The sequence below is a fragment of the Centruroides vittatus genome, unplaced genomic scaffold (assembly GCF_030686945.1).
Source record: "Centruroides vittatus isolate TY-2023 unplaced genomic scaffold, ASM3068694v2 contig_301, whole genome shotgun sequence".
Lineage (NCBI taxonomy): Eukaryota > Metazoa > Arthropoda > Arachnida > Scorpiones > Buthidae > Centruroides > Centruroides vittatus.
Genome location: NW_027121927.1, coordinates 1,090,028 through 1,112,942, shown reverse-complemented (window position 1 = coordinate 1,112,942; position 22,915 = coordinate 1,090,028). Strand labels below are relative to the sequence as shown.

Genomic DNA, 22,915 nt, shown 5'->3' with positions numbered 1-22,915 from the left:
GAGCGGGCGCGCGGCGCACTCACCTGTTGGGAAGAGCGGGCGGCGGAGCGGCATTCGCAGCCGCTGCACGACAATTTGAGCCGGGAGTCCGAACGCGCGCGTCTTCTCTCGGCGCCGTCGTCCTCGATACTGACGGCAAATCTTCGACCGCGGCCGTTTCGCCGCCCATGTCGCAACTGCCGCCGGCGCCCGTCGGTCGTCTCGGCGTTTCGTCGGCGCCACGCCGCGCCGGCGAAGACCAGAACGGCGTTTTCTTTGGCTTTCGCCGGGAAGAAGGCGTAGGGGTGGGAGACGAACCGATTTCGAGAAAAGGAAGTTCCTTCCGTTGGGTTCCTTCCCTGGAACCTTCGGCGCCCTTAAAAGAGCTGCTGCCTTCGTCCTCCCCGAACTTTCCCTCCTTCTGGGCGGTATGGGAGACCCGAATCTCTCCTCGAGTCAACCCACCGGAAGCGCTTACCTGAGGCGGGAACGAGTATGTGTCCGACAGGAGCGATGTGAAGTCGGATCGGTGGAGTTTGGCTCGAGAACGGAGCTCGCGCCTCTATAAATAATTTTTGGCGGGAAAGTGTGGGAGGTTTCGACGTTGATCGACGGCGACTCCCCCCCTCAGATTCCGGGAGGCGTCGACGGCGTCCTTTTTCTTCCCGGAAGCGTCGGCGGCGTGGCCAAACGCTTCCGGAGAAGACGACGTCCGCGCTTTGCCACCGATGCGCGTCGCCGACCGACGCGTCGGACATTTATTGTTCTCTCTCCACGCACTTTCTTCCGTTTTTTCGGTGACATAACGTGAAATGCCTTAAGGTAGGGCAATTGTAATCTTCCAACTCCGAGAAAAATATGGAGAAGAGGACTTTCTCCGCCGCATCCTAAATCTTCGGTAGAAGAGTCGGACTTATGACGTCAGGAGGGCCAAAGACCTTTCCGATTTTCCGATCGAGGTCGATTCCCTATTTCGTCATTTCCCAGACGTGACAAAGATGGGAATCGATCCGGAACTTTTAAATTCGGACTGCGTTTCTGTCCTTCCCGTTTTCCAGTTGTCTCCATTTGTTGTGACGTAATCATATGCCGCTTTCGGGACGATTGTCTTTATAGTTATAGTGATCGGATACGTCCGTCCGTTCGTGACTGTGGGAAGAGGAGACGGGCGGCAGAACTTTCTTCTTCTCTATTCCTTTCGTCTTTCGGATTACACCGTGTGTTTGTCACGTTTTACTTGTTTTGTTACTCGAATGGAGCAGAAAAAAACATCTGTTATGCTTCATCTCAAGTTATTATTATTAGTATTATATAATCATTTGTTGTCATTATTATTATCATTATGTAATTGTGAAGTACAATATGGCAGAACCATTGGCAAAAAAAGCCATTTTTTCGGCTTTCCCAAAATAATTACTAATTAGAAAGACTAATACAGTACAATTAAAAACACAAAATTCTAGATAAAAAGAAAACTCAATTGTTCACTCTTCTGATGTTACGACATAATTTTATCATTATTATAAGCACCCTTTAATTTTGATATTAATGTGTTATACTTTTTTATTTCTTTAATTTCGGGATTTGGGTTTTGTTCCAAAGTTAACCATCCTTCTGATAAATGTAATTATAATTCTCACATTTCATGTAGACCTATTCGAAACAACTATATATTATATACACAGTTGTTAAAAAGAAGTCAATTCTTAGGTGTTCCTTTGGTTTTTTAGAAGAATAAATTCTCAAATTTTTGTCTTTTAAATCCAACAGAGTCAAAATAGAATTGTGAAATACAATTCAAGGCCGAATCGTATTCACTTATACCAAGCCATATTGTTCTTTTTAAATCTCCACTTGTAATCTTGTATTTTGAAATATCAAAAAAACAAAAAGTACTCAAACATCTGCGGCCACTCCTTTCGCACCGAAGCCGGTCTAATACGCCCTTCGTACCGAAAGGTGTCGGGATGCGCGTTACTTACGTAAGAGCCGGAGCGGCTTCGAATTTCGGGAAAATTTGTGGTACAAGTTCTTACCTCTTTACAACGTCTTTAAGTTTGAATAAGAGCTGATCTTTACCGGGCGTAAGTCTAGGTTTTTAGACCACGTGCACCTACCTATTCCTCGTGTGACGTCAGACGTCAAAACCAAAACTACGCACATATCATTGATTTTAATAGTATCCGTCCGCGATGAAATACGACGATAGTTAATGAACTTGTGTATGTATTTTTTTCTTTTTAATTTTGCTTTTAAATTAAACGAGATGGAAATTTTTATTTGGCGGGCCGTATAGTGCGTATCGCCCCTTCGACATCCCCGATTTGGAGGATGGCCTGCTTTCCGTCGACTGAAATTCGGCCATTGGTATCGGAAAGCGTTTAACATAGAAGAACCAAGGTAGAAAAGGAGTTAGACGTTAAGGGTTTAAGGGCGAGGAAGGAAATTTACAGAAAATTGAGGGAAACGGGTACTGGTGAAGAGAGGAAGGTCGTCCGTCGTCGTCTCCACTTTTTCCCTACTTTTATGGAAATGAATGCGGAGAATGGAAAGAACGCGCGGTAAACTTTTTTTTTTCTTCCCGGGGAAGGTCGCCGCGGGAGGACGACGAATCGGGTTTCGGTCGGAGGTGTTAGTTGGTCTGAGTCGGAGGGAGAGGTGCCCGGTAACGAAGTAGGGGAGAAAGTTTCCCGGAACACTGTTAGATGGCGACACCAATGACGTCCCCCCGCGGCCGCGGCCGATTAATCCCGTACGTCGTTTACACGCGTAGCTCGAGATGCAAATATCTACGGTGCATGCCCGATGATATTTAGTGTCCTTCTTTCTCTATAGACCCTAGATATCGGGAGGCATTTTTTAGCGTCGTTAACACTGCAAATGAGAATTCACTCCTGAACGCTGTCTCCCGCGATTTAAGGCGTTCGAGTAAAAGCTTAGCGCTTGTTTAGCTGGTAGTGTCGTTCTGGTAGCGTCGTTTCAAAAGTTTCTGACGCTGCGCGCTTTCTTTACACCACCAAAATTGAGTGAAAAGCGTTTGTTTCTGCACTAACCCTGCGGATTCGGATTTAAAAGGTAACGTGACAGGAAGACAGTTTTAACCGAGGGATGATTTCGTCCTTCAAACTAATCGCGATTCAGAAATATTAAAATGGCCATTAAAAAATTCTTCAGTTTGCTTTTTCTGTGGGTAAGAATCCGCCCAATTTTCGGGTTAGCCGCCAAGTCCATTGCGCGTTTCCATCGCCACCGCCGCGCCGTTCTGAACTTCGGAGGATGAGACTATAGAACTAATCCGGACTAGCTTGGCAAAAGTGACGGGGCCCGGGTCGAATCCAGGATTCTGTCGGAACTAAAGATAAACTGTGCCTTCGCTTTCATTTGTTTTTAAGGAACGACGATAGGCGGTTGCGTACAGAGGCAGAGAGAGGTGACGACATAAGGTGTTAAAGGTGGAAAGGAGATAAACAGTGGCTGATCATGGAGATAAATCGATTTTTCATCTCGAAAATCAACCAAAGACGAGGCAATATCTAAAACGAGTAATTAATATTCGAGTCTACAATAGATGGTGTCGAAATTACAACAACCCTTCTTTAGCCGCTTACAGTAGTTTTAAACTAAGAAATTACGAACGACGGCGGATCAGCACCCGCCAATTGAAGAAACATGGGGTTGGATTGCAAGATTCATTTTCGAGAATCAGTCGTTCCTGCCATTGCCCTTATGTTCCAGAGGAGACGGTGGATGGCTGTGAGATTAAGATTTATCCTACTGCTCTGGGGACCCAGAAACTTTTCGGAGATGATTCATTCAGATGTATTGGGCTGCATTTTTCACCATTGTAGGGTTCGCCGAACGCACGATGGGCTTAATAAAATAGGCTAACTTATACCTACAGAGCATACACAATGGCAGAAAACGCTTCATGTCTTTTCTTTAATTTGACGTTGGTTTGGTTTGTGTTTTTTGGTACAAACCAAACTAATGTCAAACCAAATTTTTCTTTAATGATCTGTTTTAGATATGAAGAAAGAGACATCTCACTAGTCAATAATTATTTTTTTGCTAATAAGATGTGGACTTTCCTGGCAGAGGCTTTAGGTTTTTCCGGGCTTTCAGCCCGGAAGAGCCTAAAGCCGCCGGCAGTTTAGAAGTTTTTCGCCGCGTTTACGCTAGCGCCAATCTCGGTTTTAGGTTTTGTTCGTAAACAGCAACGCGACACATGGGCGATTTGCCGAGGAGAGAATGCCTCCCGGGAGATCTTTTACGGGAAACTGGCTTTTATTTAGGTGTTACTAACGACAAGAAAATCCGAAAAAATCCACCGTTGACCAGGCGCGAATCCATGATCAACTGCCAGTGTTTAGTGGTTTAATCCACTCGGTCTCTGGTGGGCAACCGTCCATCCCGGAAGAAGTTATTAGTCCTAAATCGGAAGAGGTGTAAAGATCATGCTCAGCGATTCTAGCGTGGCGATCCGGATAAAAAATCGCGACAAAAGCATCGGCTAAACGGTTTGAACCCACAATATCCGAGTTTGGAGCGGCGGCTATGGGATCATCAGTAGACGAAGATCTATCACAGGTACAGAGTTTGGTCTGAATGCGAACAGGAAATTTTCTCCATTTATTCTTTCCGGATATTTCCGGGTGGAATGCCGGAATGGGCTCGGGCCACGTTCAAAGACTCTACTCTCGACGTCTTTACTTTCTTTTCCGAAAGAAAGACGGATATCGTTCTGCCTTTTCACATTGAAACGACTAAAAGGTCTCGATTTCCGGGCCAGAGAACGACGATTCCTAAATTTAGCAGTGAAGTAAGGTGAGGAGGAATTCGCGTCCGTTGGAAGTGGAAAAAATAAACACCTCCCACGCTCCTCCGATCAGCGAAGGACGTGGAAATTCGGAGAATTGCCGGTCGAAGGTCGCGAGCTTCCACCTTCTCCTTCCGTAAATAAACCTTCTGCCGCCCGCTTTACCGGATCTTCCGCCGCTCGGGAACTGAGATGCCGCTGTGGGAGCAGCGCGAAAACGGAACGCTGATGCGCTCGATCCCGGGCTTAAGTGTCTTAAGCTCCTGGGTTTTCTCATCCGGCTCTTCTAGAAGATATTTACGTGTGACCCAAACCACCGCCCTTTTTTTCGGTTTCCGCCACTTCCGGCTTCTGGTCATTACGTGTTTTTTAAGCGTTTGTGGCGCCGCGGTTTGATGCGCAACAAACGCTTCCACTTTCCCACTTCCGGTTCCGTCGAACCGGAGGAGAGAGATGGTGATTAAAGATGTAACTCTTGTTTTCGGAGAAGAATGCTCTTAAGCGTGACTATCATCTGCATTAATAGAGAGAGTGCCTTCTTTATAGGCAATATGTAATAGTTTCTTTGTCTATGAGGACTTGCAATATGCAAGTATCGAAAAACGAGACGTAACGAAGCACTTTAACCTACGGGAACCGTCGCGAATATTCCGGTTCGTGCAAAATGGCGAGTGAAGAGAGTCGGGTGGCATCAGAAGTGGTCTAATCGACACTTTGTTATCCGCAGCTGACTACTCCAAAGTTTCCTTGCGTGGTGAAGATAGGGCACGCACACGGCGGACTCGGTAAGCTGAAGGTGGAGAACCACTACGACTTCCAGGACGTGGCTAGTGTGGTGGCCGTGTGTCGGACCTACTGCACGGTGGAACCTTTCGTCGACGCCAAGTATGACATGCACATTCAGAAAATAGGCAACAACTACAAGGCATATATGTAAGTTTTTGGAAAAAATAACGGTAAGGTAGATGAATAAAATTACAGAAATATTGTACTGTATTTAATTAAGAAAGAGCGTTTTAAAATTAGAATTATTAATTGTCGGCAGGAGAAAGTCGATATCTGGCAACTGGAAAGCGAACATCGGATCGGCCATGTTGGAACAGATAGCCATGACCGAGCGTTACAAGTTGTGGGTGGACGAGGTGTCGGAGATGTTCGGGGGTCTGGACATCTGCGCCGTCGAAGCCATCCAAGGAAAAGACGGAAGAGAATACATCACCGAGGTAAGTCGATCCCTCTTTCTTTTCCTCTCTCTTCCTTCCAAAGGCCCGAACGCTCCTCTATCACTTCCACCTCCCATTGTCGGTCATTTTTTTTTTATTTAATCGCCGATCTGATTTTGCTTTTTACTTTACATCAAGGGTCTCCAAACTATTTTGATTGTCGACCTCTTTCAGGTTTTCTCGAATTTCCATCCCTTTCCATTCTTTATTTTTCGTAATACAGTACAGTTAATAATAATAGCCCTAATAATAATAATAATAATAAATGTGGTGAGCCAGTATTAAGCCAAACACTTTTCACGTGCTTATTTACAACATCCAAAACTATCATATACATAACCGATTGGACTAATAATTTTTAATGTTTTCAATCGACCCCTGGGACTCGATATCGACTACTTTGGGCTTAAACAAAACTTTAATTAATTTTAATTAATAAATGAAAATAGGTTTTCAGTAAAAATTTTTCGATTTCCACGAAAAAGAACAATTTGGTTGGTGCGAAGGTTTTCTTTCTAAAAAGATAAACTAGGAGCAATAGGGCGTACAATAAACTAAGACATTTTTCTATTGTGCAGCGTGGGATATAGAACCCAATTAGTGGCCGCTCGTTGTTTCTCGTCTCTTTTCGCATCCAAACGCGTTATTTTTTCCGATTCTTCCTTAAAATTTATCTTAAAAATCTGGATGGGCGAGAACTTTGTCCGGCGAATTAAATTAAAAAATTTTGAGAAAACTCGAAATTCAACGAAAATATGGATTTTTACGTAGTTTTTAAAGAACTCGATTCAGCCTATAGGAGAATCACAGCTAGAAAATCGTTACTTAATTCTGTCTTTTTGGTCCGCTTCCAAAAAGTAAGAAAGGGTGGGAAACGTGACTGTTAGCCTTTGGACCTCCTGGGCCGCGGAAAGGAGCGAAAGGGTGGCGCCATCCGGAATTCGAACCCGGAAGAAAGCGTTTATAAATTACGTCCACTTTTTTTTTTTTTTTGAAATTTTTACTCTTTTTCATCCTCTTGTCCCAGTTTGTCCAAATTTCCGTAATAACCCTTCTTCTTTGGGGACGTCCAACAAAACTCAACCCCCTTAAGACCTTTATCACTTTACGAATGATAGATACCATAAGTAGAAACTAAACAAGAAACTATGAAATAAATATAATAAAATGCATAAACTGTATAAAATTTAATGAAAAAAAAAACGAACCTGAAGCCCAACCCTTCCCCTTATCAAACGATTTGACGTATCCCATTCTCTCCTTTCAGTGTGGACGTCATTTATGGACAGCCCAAAGAGGATAAGTCGGATCTTCGGAAGTGAAGGAAAAAGAAACATTAGGGGAGTTTTGTGTTGCTCGAATCTCCAAAAGCTAAGAATTAGAATATTTTCTGTTGGATAAGGAAAGAGAGATCGTTATAATGTCCTAAGCAATGGAGGGACCCTCCGTTGCTTAGAGCCTTTGACATATTTTGCTTAAGGGATTAAATTTCAAGTTACTCATTGTTGTCTCGTTTACCATTTAACTTAACAATAAGAAATAGACATCTCGATCCGATTGTCATTTAATTTTGAATCGGAGAACGAAAAAGTTTGGTTTATTTGGTTACGGCAACGTGTGGGACACGGCGATCTGCCGTGGAGAAATGTCTCCCGGGAGGTCTTTTATGGGAAACTGGCTCCCATTTAGGTGTTACTAACGTGAATAAAACCCGGAGAACTCTACGTGGCCAGTCCGTTGTCCAGGCGCGAACCCACGACGGACCACCAGTGTTTAGATCTAAGAACAAGAAAGACTTGGATGCGCGTTATAAGGGATTGGAGTAACTGGTTATAAGAGACAAACTATAAATCGTTTCTTTAACCAGATGGCGCTTTTCTGTTTAGAGCCGGCGACTCCCAACGGCCCGGCCACGTGTTTCTGTTCGGTCATATTTCAAAGTTAGTTCGATTCTTGAGGGAAAGAATGGAAAGGAATCGACCGCCTTTTACTTGTCTTCCGAAGCTTTTCGAGGGGTGGCAGAAGGTTTAACGGCGCACTGCATTTGCAGATCTGAGGATTTCTATTTGCTGTCCTCAAAAGAAAACAGAAACCTATAATAATGGTTCGAACGTTGAACCAACCGAATATTTCCCGACCGTCGTCCCCGGTGCGGAAAGAAAACCATTATTAGAGGAGTCTAAGCCCGACTTTTCGTAATTGTTACAGCATTCGAGTGTCAGCCTCTTTCGGAATAACAAAGAGAATTAAATTAATTCTATTTTAGTCCACGGTTAAATCAAAAAAATTCGTGGACGGTGAACGACCTAATTCTTAAGTTTTTATAATATTTATAAATAGGCTAAGTCGAATAAAACGGAAAGTTTCGATCCGGACGCCGTCGGAACGCGCCCACACCATTAGATTTAACCCCGGCGAATATGGAACGCGTCCCTATTCCGTACAATTAGTTTTTTCCCCAAGAAAAATACCCAATGGTTGCGTTATTTAAGTATTCTCGTTACGCATCGTTTGCGTAATTTTGCGTAACAGAAAACAGAAAATTTCCTCTTCGGTAACGTTCCTCGATTCGTCTATCCACACCTTTAATACCCTTATTTCGTCGGAAGACCGTAAGGACATTAAGGGCGACTTAAAAGTAGAAATCCACCCGGAATTCAATGGTGTTGCACGAGAATAAAGAAAAGAACGTGGTCGGAGTTTGGTTTATTTGGTTACGGCAACGTGTGGGAGGGTTTGGAGCGGGGAAAGGGGTTTCCCTTTCCCCGCTCCAAACCCAGTCTCTTCCTCCTCCCTAAATACGTCTTTGCCTATTTACGGTTTCGACTACGATAACAGAGGACGTATTTAAAAACCGGCTTAAATAATACGGTTAAGTAGTGTTAGTTTACGTAACTCTCGAACCCTTTCGACATTCTTACTTTTGTATTCCGGAAAGATTTGGTAACTTTTCCTCGGCGAGTGTTACGAATTTCAAACGGGAGATAAGTGCGTTCGTAAGTCGGTAGGCGAGAGTTACGTAAGGACCCGTTTGTCCCTGCGCCATACAAGGTAACGAACTAATATAACAATGGAACCGGTTGTACTTTCAGGTCAACGACTCGGCCATGACACTGTTGGGCGAGACGCAAGAAGAAGATCGCAGACTGATCGCCGATTTAGTCGTACAGAGAATACAAACCTATTGCAAGCCCGTCTTAACGTAAGTGGTCATCGGTCCCGGTCCTTTTTCTTAAATAAGACACCGGCCCCCTTTCCGGAAATCTACCGCCGGCGGAGGGAAGTTCGTCGGATAAAAACTTCGTCTAATTCATTTTACGAACGTTCGTACGCGCGCCGATAGAGACTTTTTTAGGTATTAAAGTAACGCGAATGTTATCGTCAGCAATAAAACCATCGAGATCTGTCACTTTTTATTAACTGTAACAGGACAAACGCATTATCGGAAATTTAAGCGCACGTTATTTAAATGCAAATTGAATGACTGTCGCATTATACCTCATTTATCAATTGAGCGCGTTACGTTCGTCCCAGAGTCTTTATATGTACCGGAATTTGGCCTTTTTATTTTTGGTGCGGCCTTTAAAGTAATTTAACTTTAAAATGTAACAAAACCGCAGAATGAAATAGTCTATTTCGGGACTAAAGTTTTTCCCTTTACCCTGCACTCTCCCCAGATTCACCTCCCTCTGACGGACTTTGATGGTTTACGATTCTTACGCATCCAAATAAATATATTAGTTTACAGGAAAATCAGTATTAATGGCGAAAGAATTTGGCCAACAGACTGTCTTTGGGCCAAATCGTTCCTTCTTTAGCCCGGGAAACGCATCTTTCATGTTTTTTGTGGCAGTGCCGCGCCTCCGATTACGCAACGATCTTCGTCCCTTCCAATTTGGTAATGGCATTTGACCACTAACCTAATTTCGTGGTAGAACCTAACCCGTAAGATAAGAAGATTGCAAAAGCCGAAGGTTCGAGGTCGAAACGTTGTTTCGCTCACCGAAACTCCCACAATTCTACTGGATAAAAACAATTGAAACGTCGTCGGATGAGATTTCGTAACGAGCAAAACAAAAATGTCTTACGTTCACATTCGCTTTTCTACAAAGGAGACAGACGAATCGCTCGTAATTATCGAAAAATAACCATAAATGGTATCCGAATAATTAATTAAATACGAAACTTCGAAGACTTTTTCCTAGGCAACGTCATTGGAAATACGATAAAATGGAATTTTCGGTCTTACCCGAAATCTCGACCGTCAAAGTACAGAGAGAAAAGTTTGTGATTGGACGACCCATCGATCTTTAACAAATTGAAATTTATTCCAACGAATTTCCATTGTTTCGTTATAACTTAAACCTTGTTTATGGAATAGGGTAATTGACAAACTTCCTACATAAAAAGCGAAATTACATTTCTATGCCGACATCGTTACTTTCATGGGTTCTTCCTACTCGTAAAACAGACATATAAGTTAGTTGGATAGGAAACTATTACACTATCAAGGTGTAAGGCAGCTTAGGAAATATTATAAAAGGAATAAATACGACTTTCACTTTTATCTTTGTTTAAACAAGACCCCCCTTAAGTCGAAAGCGTGACAACCCTTCATTATTCAACTACACACACTCACACACACATATATATATATATTTGTGCGTATGTTTGAACTATGTTGAGCCAGAAATGATAAACGGCCTTTAAAGCAAACACATCTTGAAGGAGCAATAATTAAGAAGACAATTACGAGATTTCATAGCTTAATTCAATATTTCACAAAATGATAATAAATGTTGTTTGCCGGTCATTAAGTGCTATTTCGAATTTATTCAATAATGTTCCCCGCTTGTTAAACGATATTTAAATAACAAAAATTGCAATTTTTAAAATTCACCGGTGTTAAATTAATTTAAAGTTTTACGGTGTAAACTGTAGAAGAACCGTAAATAGTTTATAAAAATAAATATTTAAGTTAGAGAAGATCCTCGAAAGTTTTCTTGGATCGTAAATTATTCAAATAATCGAAAAGGTATTGTTTTATCGATCGGCATCTTTCTTAAATCAAAAAATAAATAAATAAACGACTGGAAATTTTTATCTACAGAATTCGGGTTAAATGTTTATAGGAGCGTCGAGAGGACTACCTTTTATGTTAAGAACACAACTTCACTAAAAGAAGGGAAAACACGGTAATAACTTTTGTGACCGTCGTAAACTGTGGAATCGTCGGCGGGAGCGGAATGTAGGTCGATGGAGAAAAAGGGCTTTTTCTATTCGGTCGATGGGTAGTTTACCGACTCGACGACCTCGTTACTACGTCCAGTCCGACTCGAGTAATGCTCTCCAACAACTGGTCTTTCTTTTATGGAGGATGCCCCCCGGATCCGGCGTTCAAACTACGAACCAAATACGACTCCTACCGTTAACGCAAACACGCGATTACTTCTACTCTTTCCAATTTCCTTCTGTTTTACAGTCTTTGTTGTAGCCTTTTAGTCAGGGAACGAAGACTTTCGCCTCTAAACGTGGCACTCCTTAATTCTCTCCTTACGTAAAAAGAAATATAACTCTTCGTTTTCGTTCGACTTACTTACGTAACATATCTCTGCTAAATTTGTAAAAAAAAAAGTAGCGTATAATTTGTTAAAATAAAGAACATCGGACGTATTTTTCCTTATTGTCTCTCCGAGAAAATGGCGTTAAGTTAACGAAAGTGCGATGATTTTCATGTCGTCTTCGACTCGAACTAAACCTTACCTTACGTACTACGGCCGGATGCGACACTTTCTCATCAATTTGGTTAGCGTAACAACGTTTAATTCCGTATTTAGACTTTCCCCCCTTAAACTTCGTCTCGGCGACTTATAAAAATGGTCGCTGGCATAGCGCGTGCAATTTCTATTTTAGGTATTAAACGACGAAAAAAAGCCGACGACGCACCGTCCATATATATTAGAGCGAATAGTTTGTATGCAAATTTATTATAATCTAGCGAAAGGGATGCGACTGTAAATTATTTTCCAGGACAGGTTTTACCGCGTCGTAATGTTAACCGAGGGGGGGGGAGTTTTTAACGCCTAGAGACGAAGAATAGCCAATTTTATTTAAATTTGAACGAAAAGATTCTGTTTTTTTATTATTGTAACCGTTTAGTAAACGATTGTTTTTCCCTTTAAGTTATCTATTCTCGTGTTTTCCCTCCCGAGAATTTGTTGCGAATAACATTTTCGTATTTTATTAGCGGGTAAAGTGTTTTTGATATAAACGTATTGATGTCGACTTACTCTTGGAATCGCTTACAAATAGCAAAAGCCCCAGTTAGGCTGGTAGGCTGTCTTTTCTTATGTCCGTTTTTTTATTATTTAAAATTCAGGGAGATTTCTACCTCGATTATTTTAATGGAACGAGTTGAAATATTTTTCAGAAAACAAACTTCTCGATCCAGTATTTCGAGTTACACGACTGCCGAAGAACCGACTCTTCACGAACACGGACAACCCGCCGCTCCCCAATCACAGGTGAGCGCTCTAAATCCTTAAGAGAAGTATTAAAAGTATTAAACGTATTCGTTCGTAAAGACGTATTTATGAGGAAAATGCGGCTTTTTAACGATCAATCGGCATTTTTAATTAATTAAGAGGCTGTCGGAAGAACGGCGATTTTTACCGCGCTAATTGTTCTCTCCAGATGGCGCCACCGGCTTCCTACCAAAGACAAGAGCCTCAGAAGACGTCTCCAGTAGCCCAACCCCCGCCACCGGCGGCCACTGCCGCCAGACGGGGTTCGCAGTCGTCGGTGACGGAAATGGTTCGACCGGCGGCGCCCCCGACGCGAGGAGCGAGCGTGGCCGAGGGAGGTGCGCCCAGGAGGGAAGCGTCGCAAGCCAATGGCGAGAAGAGCGTGGAAGATCCCGAAGACACGATGAAGAACCTTCGAAAAACATTCGCCGGTATCTTCGGCGACATGTAACCCGGCGTTGGCCGAACGTTCGAACCTCGTAAAGAATTTCTTAGTTGCGCCAAAGAGTATTTTTTAGGTTCTAAAAAAGGAAGAAGGGGAACGGTGGCGCTCGGCGGTACCCCTCGATCGGCCACTGATTTCCCCCCTTTTAAATACCGTTAGCTCGTTAACGGCTATATATAATATATGGTTTATATTGTTTATAGCGAGAATACGTAGATTTACGGAGGGAGCATCTAAACGGCGGCCGGCCGACGGGACAGGTAAATTTAACACCAGCAATAAACGCTAGAGATAATTCTCTTTTTTATTTTATTTTATTTTTTTGTCATTTCTCTGGGTTCGAGTTCTTCGCTAATCCACCAAATTCTGGATCCGGTCGATCTACCGCAAGACCTTTTTTTCCTCCTGTTCGAGCTCAGACTGGTGTTTCGGCGCCGAACAAAACTCTTTTTGACTGTCGTGCTCTGTGTCGACCCGAATTCTTCTCTTTTGCCTTTTAACGGATCAATGGCCAGCTGTCAGTCGATGTCACGTCTCTCTTCCCCTTTTTCTACCTCTTTCTAGTGCCATAACTATGTACTATTATATATATATTCGGCTGTGCTCGATGTGCGTGTGTCTCGTCACGGCGACGGACGATACGGAACGGCGACGCGTGGGAGTCGAGAATCACCCTAACGATATTTCTATCGGTCGTTTTTTCTATCCGACGACCTTCGGTCAGAAGTTTTCTTAAAAGCACTTGGTCGAGTAGGCCCAAATCTTTTCTAACGAATGGAAAACATCCGAATCGTAATCTAGATCTTCGTTTCATCCGGGACGATTAACCTTCGACAACCTCCGACCCGATTCTCCTTCGCCCGGACGCCGACGGGTCTCGGTAGCCGCGGCGCGATTCTTCCTTCTTCCCTCGATGTATCGTTCGCACTTACACTACGTATCGAAACCGTGTACGGGAAATAAAACTTTCGCATCTTAATGGAACGACCGCAGAGTCGACCGATACTTCAATTCTCGATGTGTAGAGATTCAGTGATAGACGTCGTAGTCGAGTGTCCGATGTAGTGTGTCAGGTGTGTCAAATAAAGTGGTTGAAACCTTAACTTCCATCCCGTCTGTCTACTTTTTTTTTACTCCATCCAACGTTATATCGGGTGGCAGCGTTTTCTTGCGCTAAATTGACGTCGGTTTCGGTTCTCTTAGAACCCGTGTACGGACGGGCAAGACGAAATTAGACCTGTCCAAAGAGACTATGCGGGACGGTGCATTTGGCCTTTAAAGAGGTTCGCAACGTCGTGGACAATTTATCGAAAATGAGGAATAATTCGTCGGAATTCTCGCTTTTTAATTTTAATTTTGGTGGATTAAAAAACCAAGAACATCGAACGAGTGCCAAGAAAAAGTTTCGAAGAGCCGAGAAAAAGAATTCTCGATAATTTAGAAAATTGCGTTCGCTATTTTCTTAGAGAACGTAATTTTCAAATTATCGAAATTGTTTTTATTCGGATCGAATAATAAAACATTTTATTTCGACTAATTTGAAAATTTGTTTTCTTTAAAGTGTCATTAAGAGTCGCACACAAACCGCCTTTCGCTCATTAAACAAACGACCTTTCCACTTTCATTTCCAAAAGTAACCTATAGAATCTTATAAAAGTAATTATCTACTGTTGGCGTCAGAGATGAGATTGACCGTATTCTTAATAGTTAAAATAGAGCAGTTTTGCACTTATTTATAACGCGAAACTTTCCATCTTTAAGAATACGATCTTCCTCGGGGACATTTTTAATCACGGAAGTGTTTTTAAAGTTTGTATTACGAAAGTCATTTGGTTCTTCGTCAAACGATTGATTTAACGTAACTGTCCGGTCTTCACGGACTTTCGAGTAGAATTCGTCTCAGGCTAAAGACCAAAAGCCTTCGTTGTAATCGGTAACGTGGATAAGAGGAAGGGAGAGAGAATTGGAAGAAGAGTTCGGATTTAGTGTCGGAATACGACCAAACTCACTGCATTGCATTTACCTGGATCGTTGACGCGTGCTCGCTCCCACAAGATTCCATCTAAATAATAACAGCAATGGGTTATAACTATTCATGAAAAAATTGAAATTATTACCAGCCACGTATTTACCTACAGATCTAACAAACATATTTAATGAAAAGACGTTTTTCTTTCTACCAACATTCAGGAAAAATAATTGTCTACGTCTTTTATAAGCTATCTACCGACTTCCAAATTTTTCACTAATTTTTCGATCCTTAGATAAGTTTATTGATCCTTTAGAAGATTGACCCTAGCGACCAGATTGGAACCCACTTTAGAACTTGCGATCGATGGTGATACTTATGCCTATGAACGGAAGCATTAAATCACTAAATACTGTATTTTAAAATTGAATTCTTTACGGTCGAAGGCTAGGCATAAACTGGTGGGCCATATCGGTTAGGTTACGACTTCACCGATTTGCCTATCAGTGATCGAGTAAATAAAATCATCGAACACTGGTAGTTGGAGGCTAGTTCGTGTCTGGACAATAGGGTGCCTAGATCCAGTTATATGAGTAACAACACGAATATGTTGGAAGTATCGTGTGTCACGAACTCGTTCAGTAAATGTTCTCAATGAATGAGTTATAACCACGTGATAATCTCACTGCGCTCGTGTTGGCACTTACATAACGAGACTAGACATATAGGCTGGTAGCGTGGAGTATTCCGGGCTTTCTTCATGCCTGTTAATACCTGAATAGGGACCAATTTCCAATAGAACTGACTCTTATTTAGCACGCGAGAGGCACTCCCCTTGGCAGTTCTCTCGTGTGTTGCATTGTCTTATCCCACCAATACAATACATTCCTTGCCGATATTTGGAATAAGCTAAATTATAAACTTCTATTACTATTAGCTTATGGCTGGATTCAGGAACGTGTCGTCACCGAAAAAGACGATGATTTATCGTTATAAGGCACATTAATGACATTTTAAACGTATTCACGAAACGCACCGTTAACGGAAATGTTACGTTATCTTGCCCGTGGAATTTCGTTGTTCTTCATTTCAAGGTAGCCTAACAATACTTAGTTTTTTTATGGTTGAAGAGGAGAACGAATCTATCGATCATTTCGGTCTATCCATTACAGATGTTTGAACTTGGATATTATCGATTATCAAAAGAAGCAATTTTTGGTTTAATCAAGAAGTTTCGTTTGTAACTTAGACTATATAAAATTACTAAACCAATATGAAACAATGTTGATTATTCCAGTGTTTACATTATTCAAAGCAACCACATTTAGAATAACTAGAGTTGTACTGCTTTTTCTAATATCGGACCAAAGTATATTAATTTACATAACGATGATGAATATCGATCGCAATTCCTTTATTTTTATGGATTTTTATGACATTTCATTAAAATAAATGTGTAAATGTCTACAGACAGCTTTATTTGTACAATTTCTTTTAAAGTAGATTTTATTGTAAGTTTACTATAAAGTATAAAAATATAGGCCTATAAATCAAGTAATCATAATTAAACTTTCGGCATTGAGGCTTTCAAGCGTTTGAACTAACAATTCAAATTCCCACTTCTTTATTTAATTAACGAATTCCCTTCGTTCTGCCACTGTCATTGGCACTGCAAAAAATGATACAAAAAATTTACAACGAAAGCAATCATTACAATGACATATTGTAGTTTACAGTGGTAAGTGTACGTTTACGATTTCCTATTGTAAAGGATTTCCAACTTTATAAATATTAAGCAGTAATGTTTACTTAAATCATAAACTAAATTATTTACAGTATCCTGATTAGCGTAGTTTTAGTTTACTAAAACTAAAACTTGGGTTTAGTCATCCAAATGTAGACGTACTTTTAGTATTAAAACCAAAACTAGCCTTCACTAAAACTATGCATACATAACGACTAAAAGTAAAACTAAAACTCAGAAACGTGACTAAAACAACGCTAGACCCGATTATGCCAGTCGCAATCTTCAAAAACCAGGCACGATGACTCTAAATAAGATAGATTGTAAGTTAATGTGTTTCGCGTGGCCAGAAAATTTTCTCCTAAATTATAAATTTTAATTTTGATTTCGTCTCGAAAGATAATACATTCAAACGACTTTGTATAAGTTTCTCACTTGGTATAATTGTGTAATAGTTATCAAATGGTACCATACTCATAAGGGTAACGTTTGATAACTTTACTATTCGCGATATGGGGAAAAGGATTCAATTAAAATGCTTTTTGTTCTAAAATACACTGATAGGAGACTGTTGCTCTGTATTAGGTAAAAATACTACACAAAGTCAAAAGAATACTGTTTTTATTCACGTAAATATTGAGTTAAAATCAAATCAAATTATTATTATATTTACTTTTTTAAATAAATGATTAATTTAATGAATAACTAAATTAAACATCCAAAATCCAAATGGGATGAATTCATTGATATGCCGCTTTTTGTGGATCAGAAACTGCATTTGGTTAACAGCATGCTCCATAGCAGATCTTAATATGACGAGAGAAATATTCTCCATACCTTTAAGATTGCCGAGGTAGAGACGCTTTCATGGTTAGATTAGTTAGCATAATGTAACGTAATCTTAATAAATAATAACCAAAAACAAAAAATCGCATGAAGTGATGTTGGATGAGCGAGGTGTCATTCGAACAGGAATAAGAGTTAATCACTTTTTTGTTTTTAGTAAAATGATGCTGCAGAAGCTGCCGCACAGTACGAACAGTGCGGTAGCATCTGCGGCATCATTTTACAGTGAGATGGTTCCGTAAGTGTGATGGTGTTCGGTCTTGCATGTAAATAAACGACGATTTATACGAGATATGCAAGTTCTTTCTATCTTTGTTGCTGCAGTTATGGAATAACGAAATTGATTACCGGTAAAATTGAATTGCGGTAACGGAACACATTTTGCTCACATCGGATGGATTTCCTCAAGAAAATAAAATAAAATAAAATATTGTTACACTGTCATAATGTTTGACTGCAATTTTTAATTTAAATTAATAGAACTTTTGAAGATGAATCCGAGATTGTGATTACTTTTTCCGTATGATGACGTTATTTTTTACTTGACTTTTACTACAGAAAATATATAATGTGAATATTGTACACGTTAGAGGGTCCAACAATATATTACTGATCTCAGTTTATCATGAGGAGCAATTCTATACCGAGTTCATTGCTCTATATAGTGAAGTAAAAAAATTTGAATTGAAATCGCGTAACTTCCGCTTATGACCGAAAATTCGTACAGTTAATCGGAGCCTCCGACCCCTAAACTTTCCACATCTGGTCTCGATTTTCATTTATCTAACTCCGTTCTCGAGATTAAGGAAAGACTGACGGACGGTTGACAGTGGGAATTTATAAATGTACATTTTTCTCAAATTGCAACCCAATAACTAATGCTATTCAGATGTCAACTGGTTAAAGGGCGCAACAAAACTGTGCCTTTAGAAGAATGAAATGGAATATGCTGTACAGTTCTGGGAGCTTCCATACCCAAATTCAATAGTTTTGGACAGCGCCACTGACTCCATTCTGACTCCATTTATAGAAAATAGATTCCTTGGCTCCATTGTTATAATTATCGTTACAATGAGCCGAGGTAAGAATGGTTACGTTTAATAAGCATACAATTGCTATTTCAAATTTCTCAAATAACAAAAGCTTTGCGTGCGTCATGATACGTTAGGATTAGTCTTTGCATTATTACTGACTTGCGAATTTTATTGATCTTTTATAGGTATTTTATTTTTGTCCATTACAATATTCGATTATGGACTGTGGAAGACACTAAGTTTAACCTACTTTTTTCGGGCTGTCATTGAATGCAATTTGAAAAGGTTGTAGACCTATAAATTCCCACTGTCGTCCGTCCGTCTTTCATTAATCTCAAGAAGAGAGAGTTAGATAAAAGACGAAACCAGATATGGAAATCTTAGAGGCATCCCCGATACACGAATTCCGATGCAAACAGGAAGTCACGTTATTTCAATTCAAAGTTTTTCTTTGAAAGGTGTTAGATAGATGACCGGCATGACTCTATTGCTAAAGGAAAAGAATGATGTACAGATACAGGGGAAAGTCACGCCTAATTTGAGGTGGAGAGCATATACAGTATTTTAAATTAAGTAAATTAAAAATATGATTAACAATTGCAGCCCGGCATTGTGACGATAATATAATTAATTGCTCGTTTATAACGATTATTCTTCTGAAGAATAAACCGAGTCCTTGGACCGAGAATGTTTCGTTCACTCGAATTTTGGAGCAGATAGACCATTTCTTAATTATCAACTCAACGGCACTAAGAAGTGGAAATATTACAAAAGAGCAACCGCGAAATTTTTCAATTGAGATATTCCACCGACTTCAACTATCGAAATTTTCGATTCGATCTTTCGATTGTTATTTTCTTTTAATTGGATTATTTAAAAAGTTCTTTTAGCTTTAGTGCAACAAGACACTTTTTCCAATCTTACGTAAATTTAAAGGTTAAAACAATTAAAATGCAAGCCTCCGGCTAAAATAGAAATCTTTAAATTCAGAAATAAATAATTGAACTCGAATAAATGACTAAATTTAGTATGGGAAGTAATCGACAAATAATAAAGCTATAATAGATCGAGAACTATTTTCTCCTTTCTTAATTGTTTTCTTCTTCAAAATATTGCGCTAATCAACACACTATTTTATTTCTGTATTTACATGTAGCCTATAAATAGTTTACTAATTGGACAATTTTGCTAAATTGCTCTTAAAACAAAAATTACAAAAAGGCGGTTCTCGTTTAACAATTATATTTTAATTTCTCTTAAACGTTATATTGAAGTGCTTACTATGCTAATGTTTCGCTAGAGTTTCGATGTTATAATTGTATTGTGTTTTGTCGTGATTTCGTTTTCATAGCACTATGTAAAAGGTTAGGCGCGATACCTAGTAAAGTGGCTTTAATACAAGCAGTGACAATAGTTCTTTTCATTTAAAACGGACCATGTAAAACTCAATTTAATCTCTACTTTTTTATATTAAAATGTTTGCTTTTCATTTTAATTGCGTTATGTTGGGTTAAAAACGCAAATATTATAAATCATCTCAAATCTGAATCAGCTTATATTTACATATTTAAAAGGTAATTTAATCATAGTCAAGTTTAATTTTACGAGTTTTTCTTATATCCTTGCGTAGAAATTTATTGTTACATCAATTATTATATTATAAATAATACGCGTAAATTACACGACTTTCTTCAAAAAACTAATAGATTTTACAAAAACAACTAAAGGTTCAAAAACGTTTAAGCAAAAATGATAAAGTTGAAGAGTAATAGAATTATCAGCATGCATCTATATCGATAACAAGTTTTAAATAGGTTCTGTAACTGGAAAATATATTTATTTTTATTTTTAAATTTTATTACAGTTACATTGAATAAAAATCCAATAAAAAAACAATAAAATAAAAATCACGTCTCAATTTTTATAGCCTTTTTGGTAATCAAAATCAAATATTATTTTATTTTTGACTTGTATTTTCGATAGTTAGCAGGAAAGATTTCTTAGTGGTTGCTTTTTTATATTATTTCGTGTATAATTTTTAATTTTTATTTACTGAATTATTTGTCAACTGTAGCTATAATAAAAGGAAAAAAAAACTTGTATAAAGTCTGTCTCAAAAATTTTTGTAATTTTTAAATAAAAACTAAGTTTTGTTTTTTTTTCTAATTATAACGTTTTAGAACAATTATTTTGAACTGTTCAAAAGAATTAATCACAAATATAAATTTATAAAAAATTATAATAATTAAATACCAGTAATAAAATTGCTGTGTCAAAAATTTAGGTCGTTTTCATTAAATAGTATTTTATATACACTTGCAAATTACTTTTTATTGCTTAATTGTTTTTCCGTTTACTTTTACAGCATCAGCAATTCTATTTGGAAAAGAAAACAATTAATTTTTGTAAAAGCTCTAGTTTTAAATTAAACCAGCATATTTCTGTTGCTTATCTCAACTCACAAATATGAGAAAACTGCCTTTCTTCATAAAAAAATTTCTCATGATTCCCACATATTTTTAATTAGGTTTGGGTCGGGTGACAGTGTTGGCCACTTTATAACACTAAGATTTTTGTCTTTTTAAACAATTTTTCGTAGATTTAGAGTTATAAATTAAAGCATTATCTTGTTGAAATATCTATTTAGGTCTTCCAATCAATTCAACATTAGGCAATATAATATTTTCTAAAATTTTTCGGTAATTTTCTGTAAGCTGAGGTTACGTCCATTTAACAGTTGCATTAAATCCAAATCTCTTCATCCGATACTACCGATCCACTATCAACTAACAATTCAACAATTCCCTAATGATTTATTTAGAATGATGACAAATAATTTCAGTCATCAGAGCCATCCAAATTAAACTTTATTCATCACTAACAGATCCAAAATTTCTTCTCGGATTACGGAGAAGGGGTACATTTTCACTTTTATATCTCTTTTGAAATATCTAAATACTCGCGCATTCTGAAAGAATGGACTATTCGAAGCTTAATCGTTCTTCAATTTCTGATCCAATCAGTTTTAAATTTGAAATAAATGTATTATTGTTTGTTGAGATTATTTTGGATTTCAATAGAATTTTAATTATTTTAATAAAATCCATAGTTTTAGTTCATATTTTCTTGCAGCGAATTCTACTGGTTACTTTAGAGTACTCATAGGGTGCTCTGCTTACTCTTTAATGACAAATTTACCTTGACTTATTTCGTCCTCTTTCCATTCGATTATCATTGGGAATAAAATACGGCTGTAAATATTTACGTATCAGTAATATATCTCATCGTATCGTTTTTCTTGTAGCCTAAATATTCATTCTCGCCGAAGTAACAATAAGAAATACCCGACTTTTCGAGTGAAAAAATAATTAGGTACATCGGAAAAAAGATCTGAGATTTTAATTAAGTACCCATTATTCGTTTCTCCTTAAGTAACGTTCTTTTTAAAATCTTTTAAATACAAATCTCGCTTCACACTGTTCTTTCAAATACCAAATTCATGGAAATATTCAATTTTTTCTAAAACGTTACATATGCTATAATTCAATGATGTTGTACCATTAATCTATGACATTTTAGACTATTGAGAACAAATATATCCTATCCACCTGAATAAATGGACTGAGAATAGAGAAGAACAAATGCCATTCGGTGAGGTTAGGCATAATAAAGTCGACATTAATTAAATATATTTTTTTATTTTTCGAGGACGAGTTATTATCAAATTGATCCTTAGAATCTGATCCGAGTTTAAAATGCTCGCGTGTTAAAAATTTTAACATTTTCCGAACATAAAAATCTATTTCACGCATTTAAATTAGGAAAATTCTGGTTTGAGTCTAAATTCACTTGACAAATAATTATCGTTTACTCTTTATTCTTTTAATAAAACTATCCGTAATTTGAATTGTAAAATTATTTAGATGCAAATAACATAAAAATCTTTCCTATTGTCTCGATATCTTCGTTATTTTAAACAGATCTTAATTTTTATTTCATGCTAATTTTTCGCTTCGTAAATCCCGTTTTACTCGTTACCGAGCGTATCGATGTCACTCAATTTCGGATAGTTATTATATTTATTTTCCAATTGTAATGTATACAAATTCAATATACAATTAAAATATAATTATACATCCATTTAATATTTTAAAATAAATTTCCACTGTCGTCCGTCCCTGTGTTTGTCTGTACTGTCTGTCTTTAATCTCGAGAACGGAAGATATGAAACCTTAAGGGTAGGAGGCCCCGATTAACTATATATTAACTTCCAATGCAAATCATGTTATTTTGATTCAAAAATTTTCCCCTGAAAAGTGTAAGATAAATGACCGG

At 38.6% G+C, this 22,915-nt stretch overlaps 2 protein-coding genes across 4 annotated transcripts in view; one reads left to right on the top strand and one right to left on the bottom strand.

The window, feature by feature from the left end:
- The window catches only part of Syn (synapsin), a 42,273-nt gene extending 28,183 nt beyond the window's left edge, over nucleotides 1-14,090 (top strand). The window contains 5 exon segments of the mRNA XM_067267340.1: nucleotides 5,523-5,728; nucleotides 5,841-6,018; nucleotides 9,111-9,220; nucleotides 12,449-12,542; nucleotides 12,712-14,090. Coding sequence (XP_067123441.1) covers nucleotides 5,523-5,728; nucleotides 5,841-6,018; nucleotides 9,111-9,220; nucleotides 12,449-12,542; nucleotides 12,712-12,993 — 870 coding nt within the window. The 3' untranslated portion in view covers nucleotides 12,994-14,090.
- Nucleotides 1-22,915, bottom strand: part of LOC136972734 (tissue inhibitor of metalloproteinase-like) — a 49,661-nt gene that overhangs the window by 4,075 nt on the left and 22,671 nt on the right. Inside the window, exon 1 of one of the 3 annotated variants that reach the window (XM_067267343.1) lies at nucleotides 458-552. The exons of 1 other annotated variant lie outside the window; for it this stretch is intronic. Coding sequence is in view for 1 of the 2 variants with exons in the window: in XM_067267341.1 (XP_067123442.1) it covers nucleotides 24-169 (146 nt within the window). In the remaining variant the exon portion in view is untranslated. One more of the 3 variants, XM_067267341.1, reaches the window with a different exon arrangement.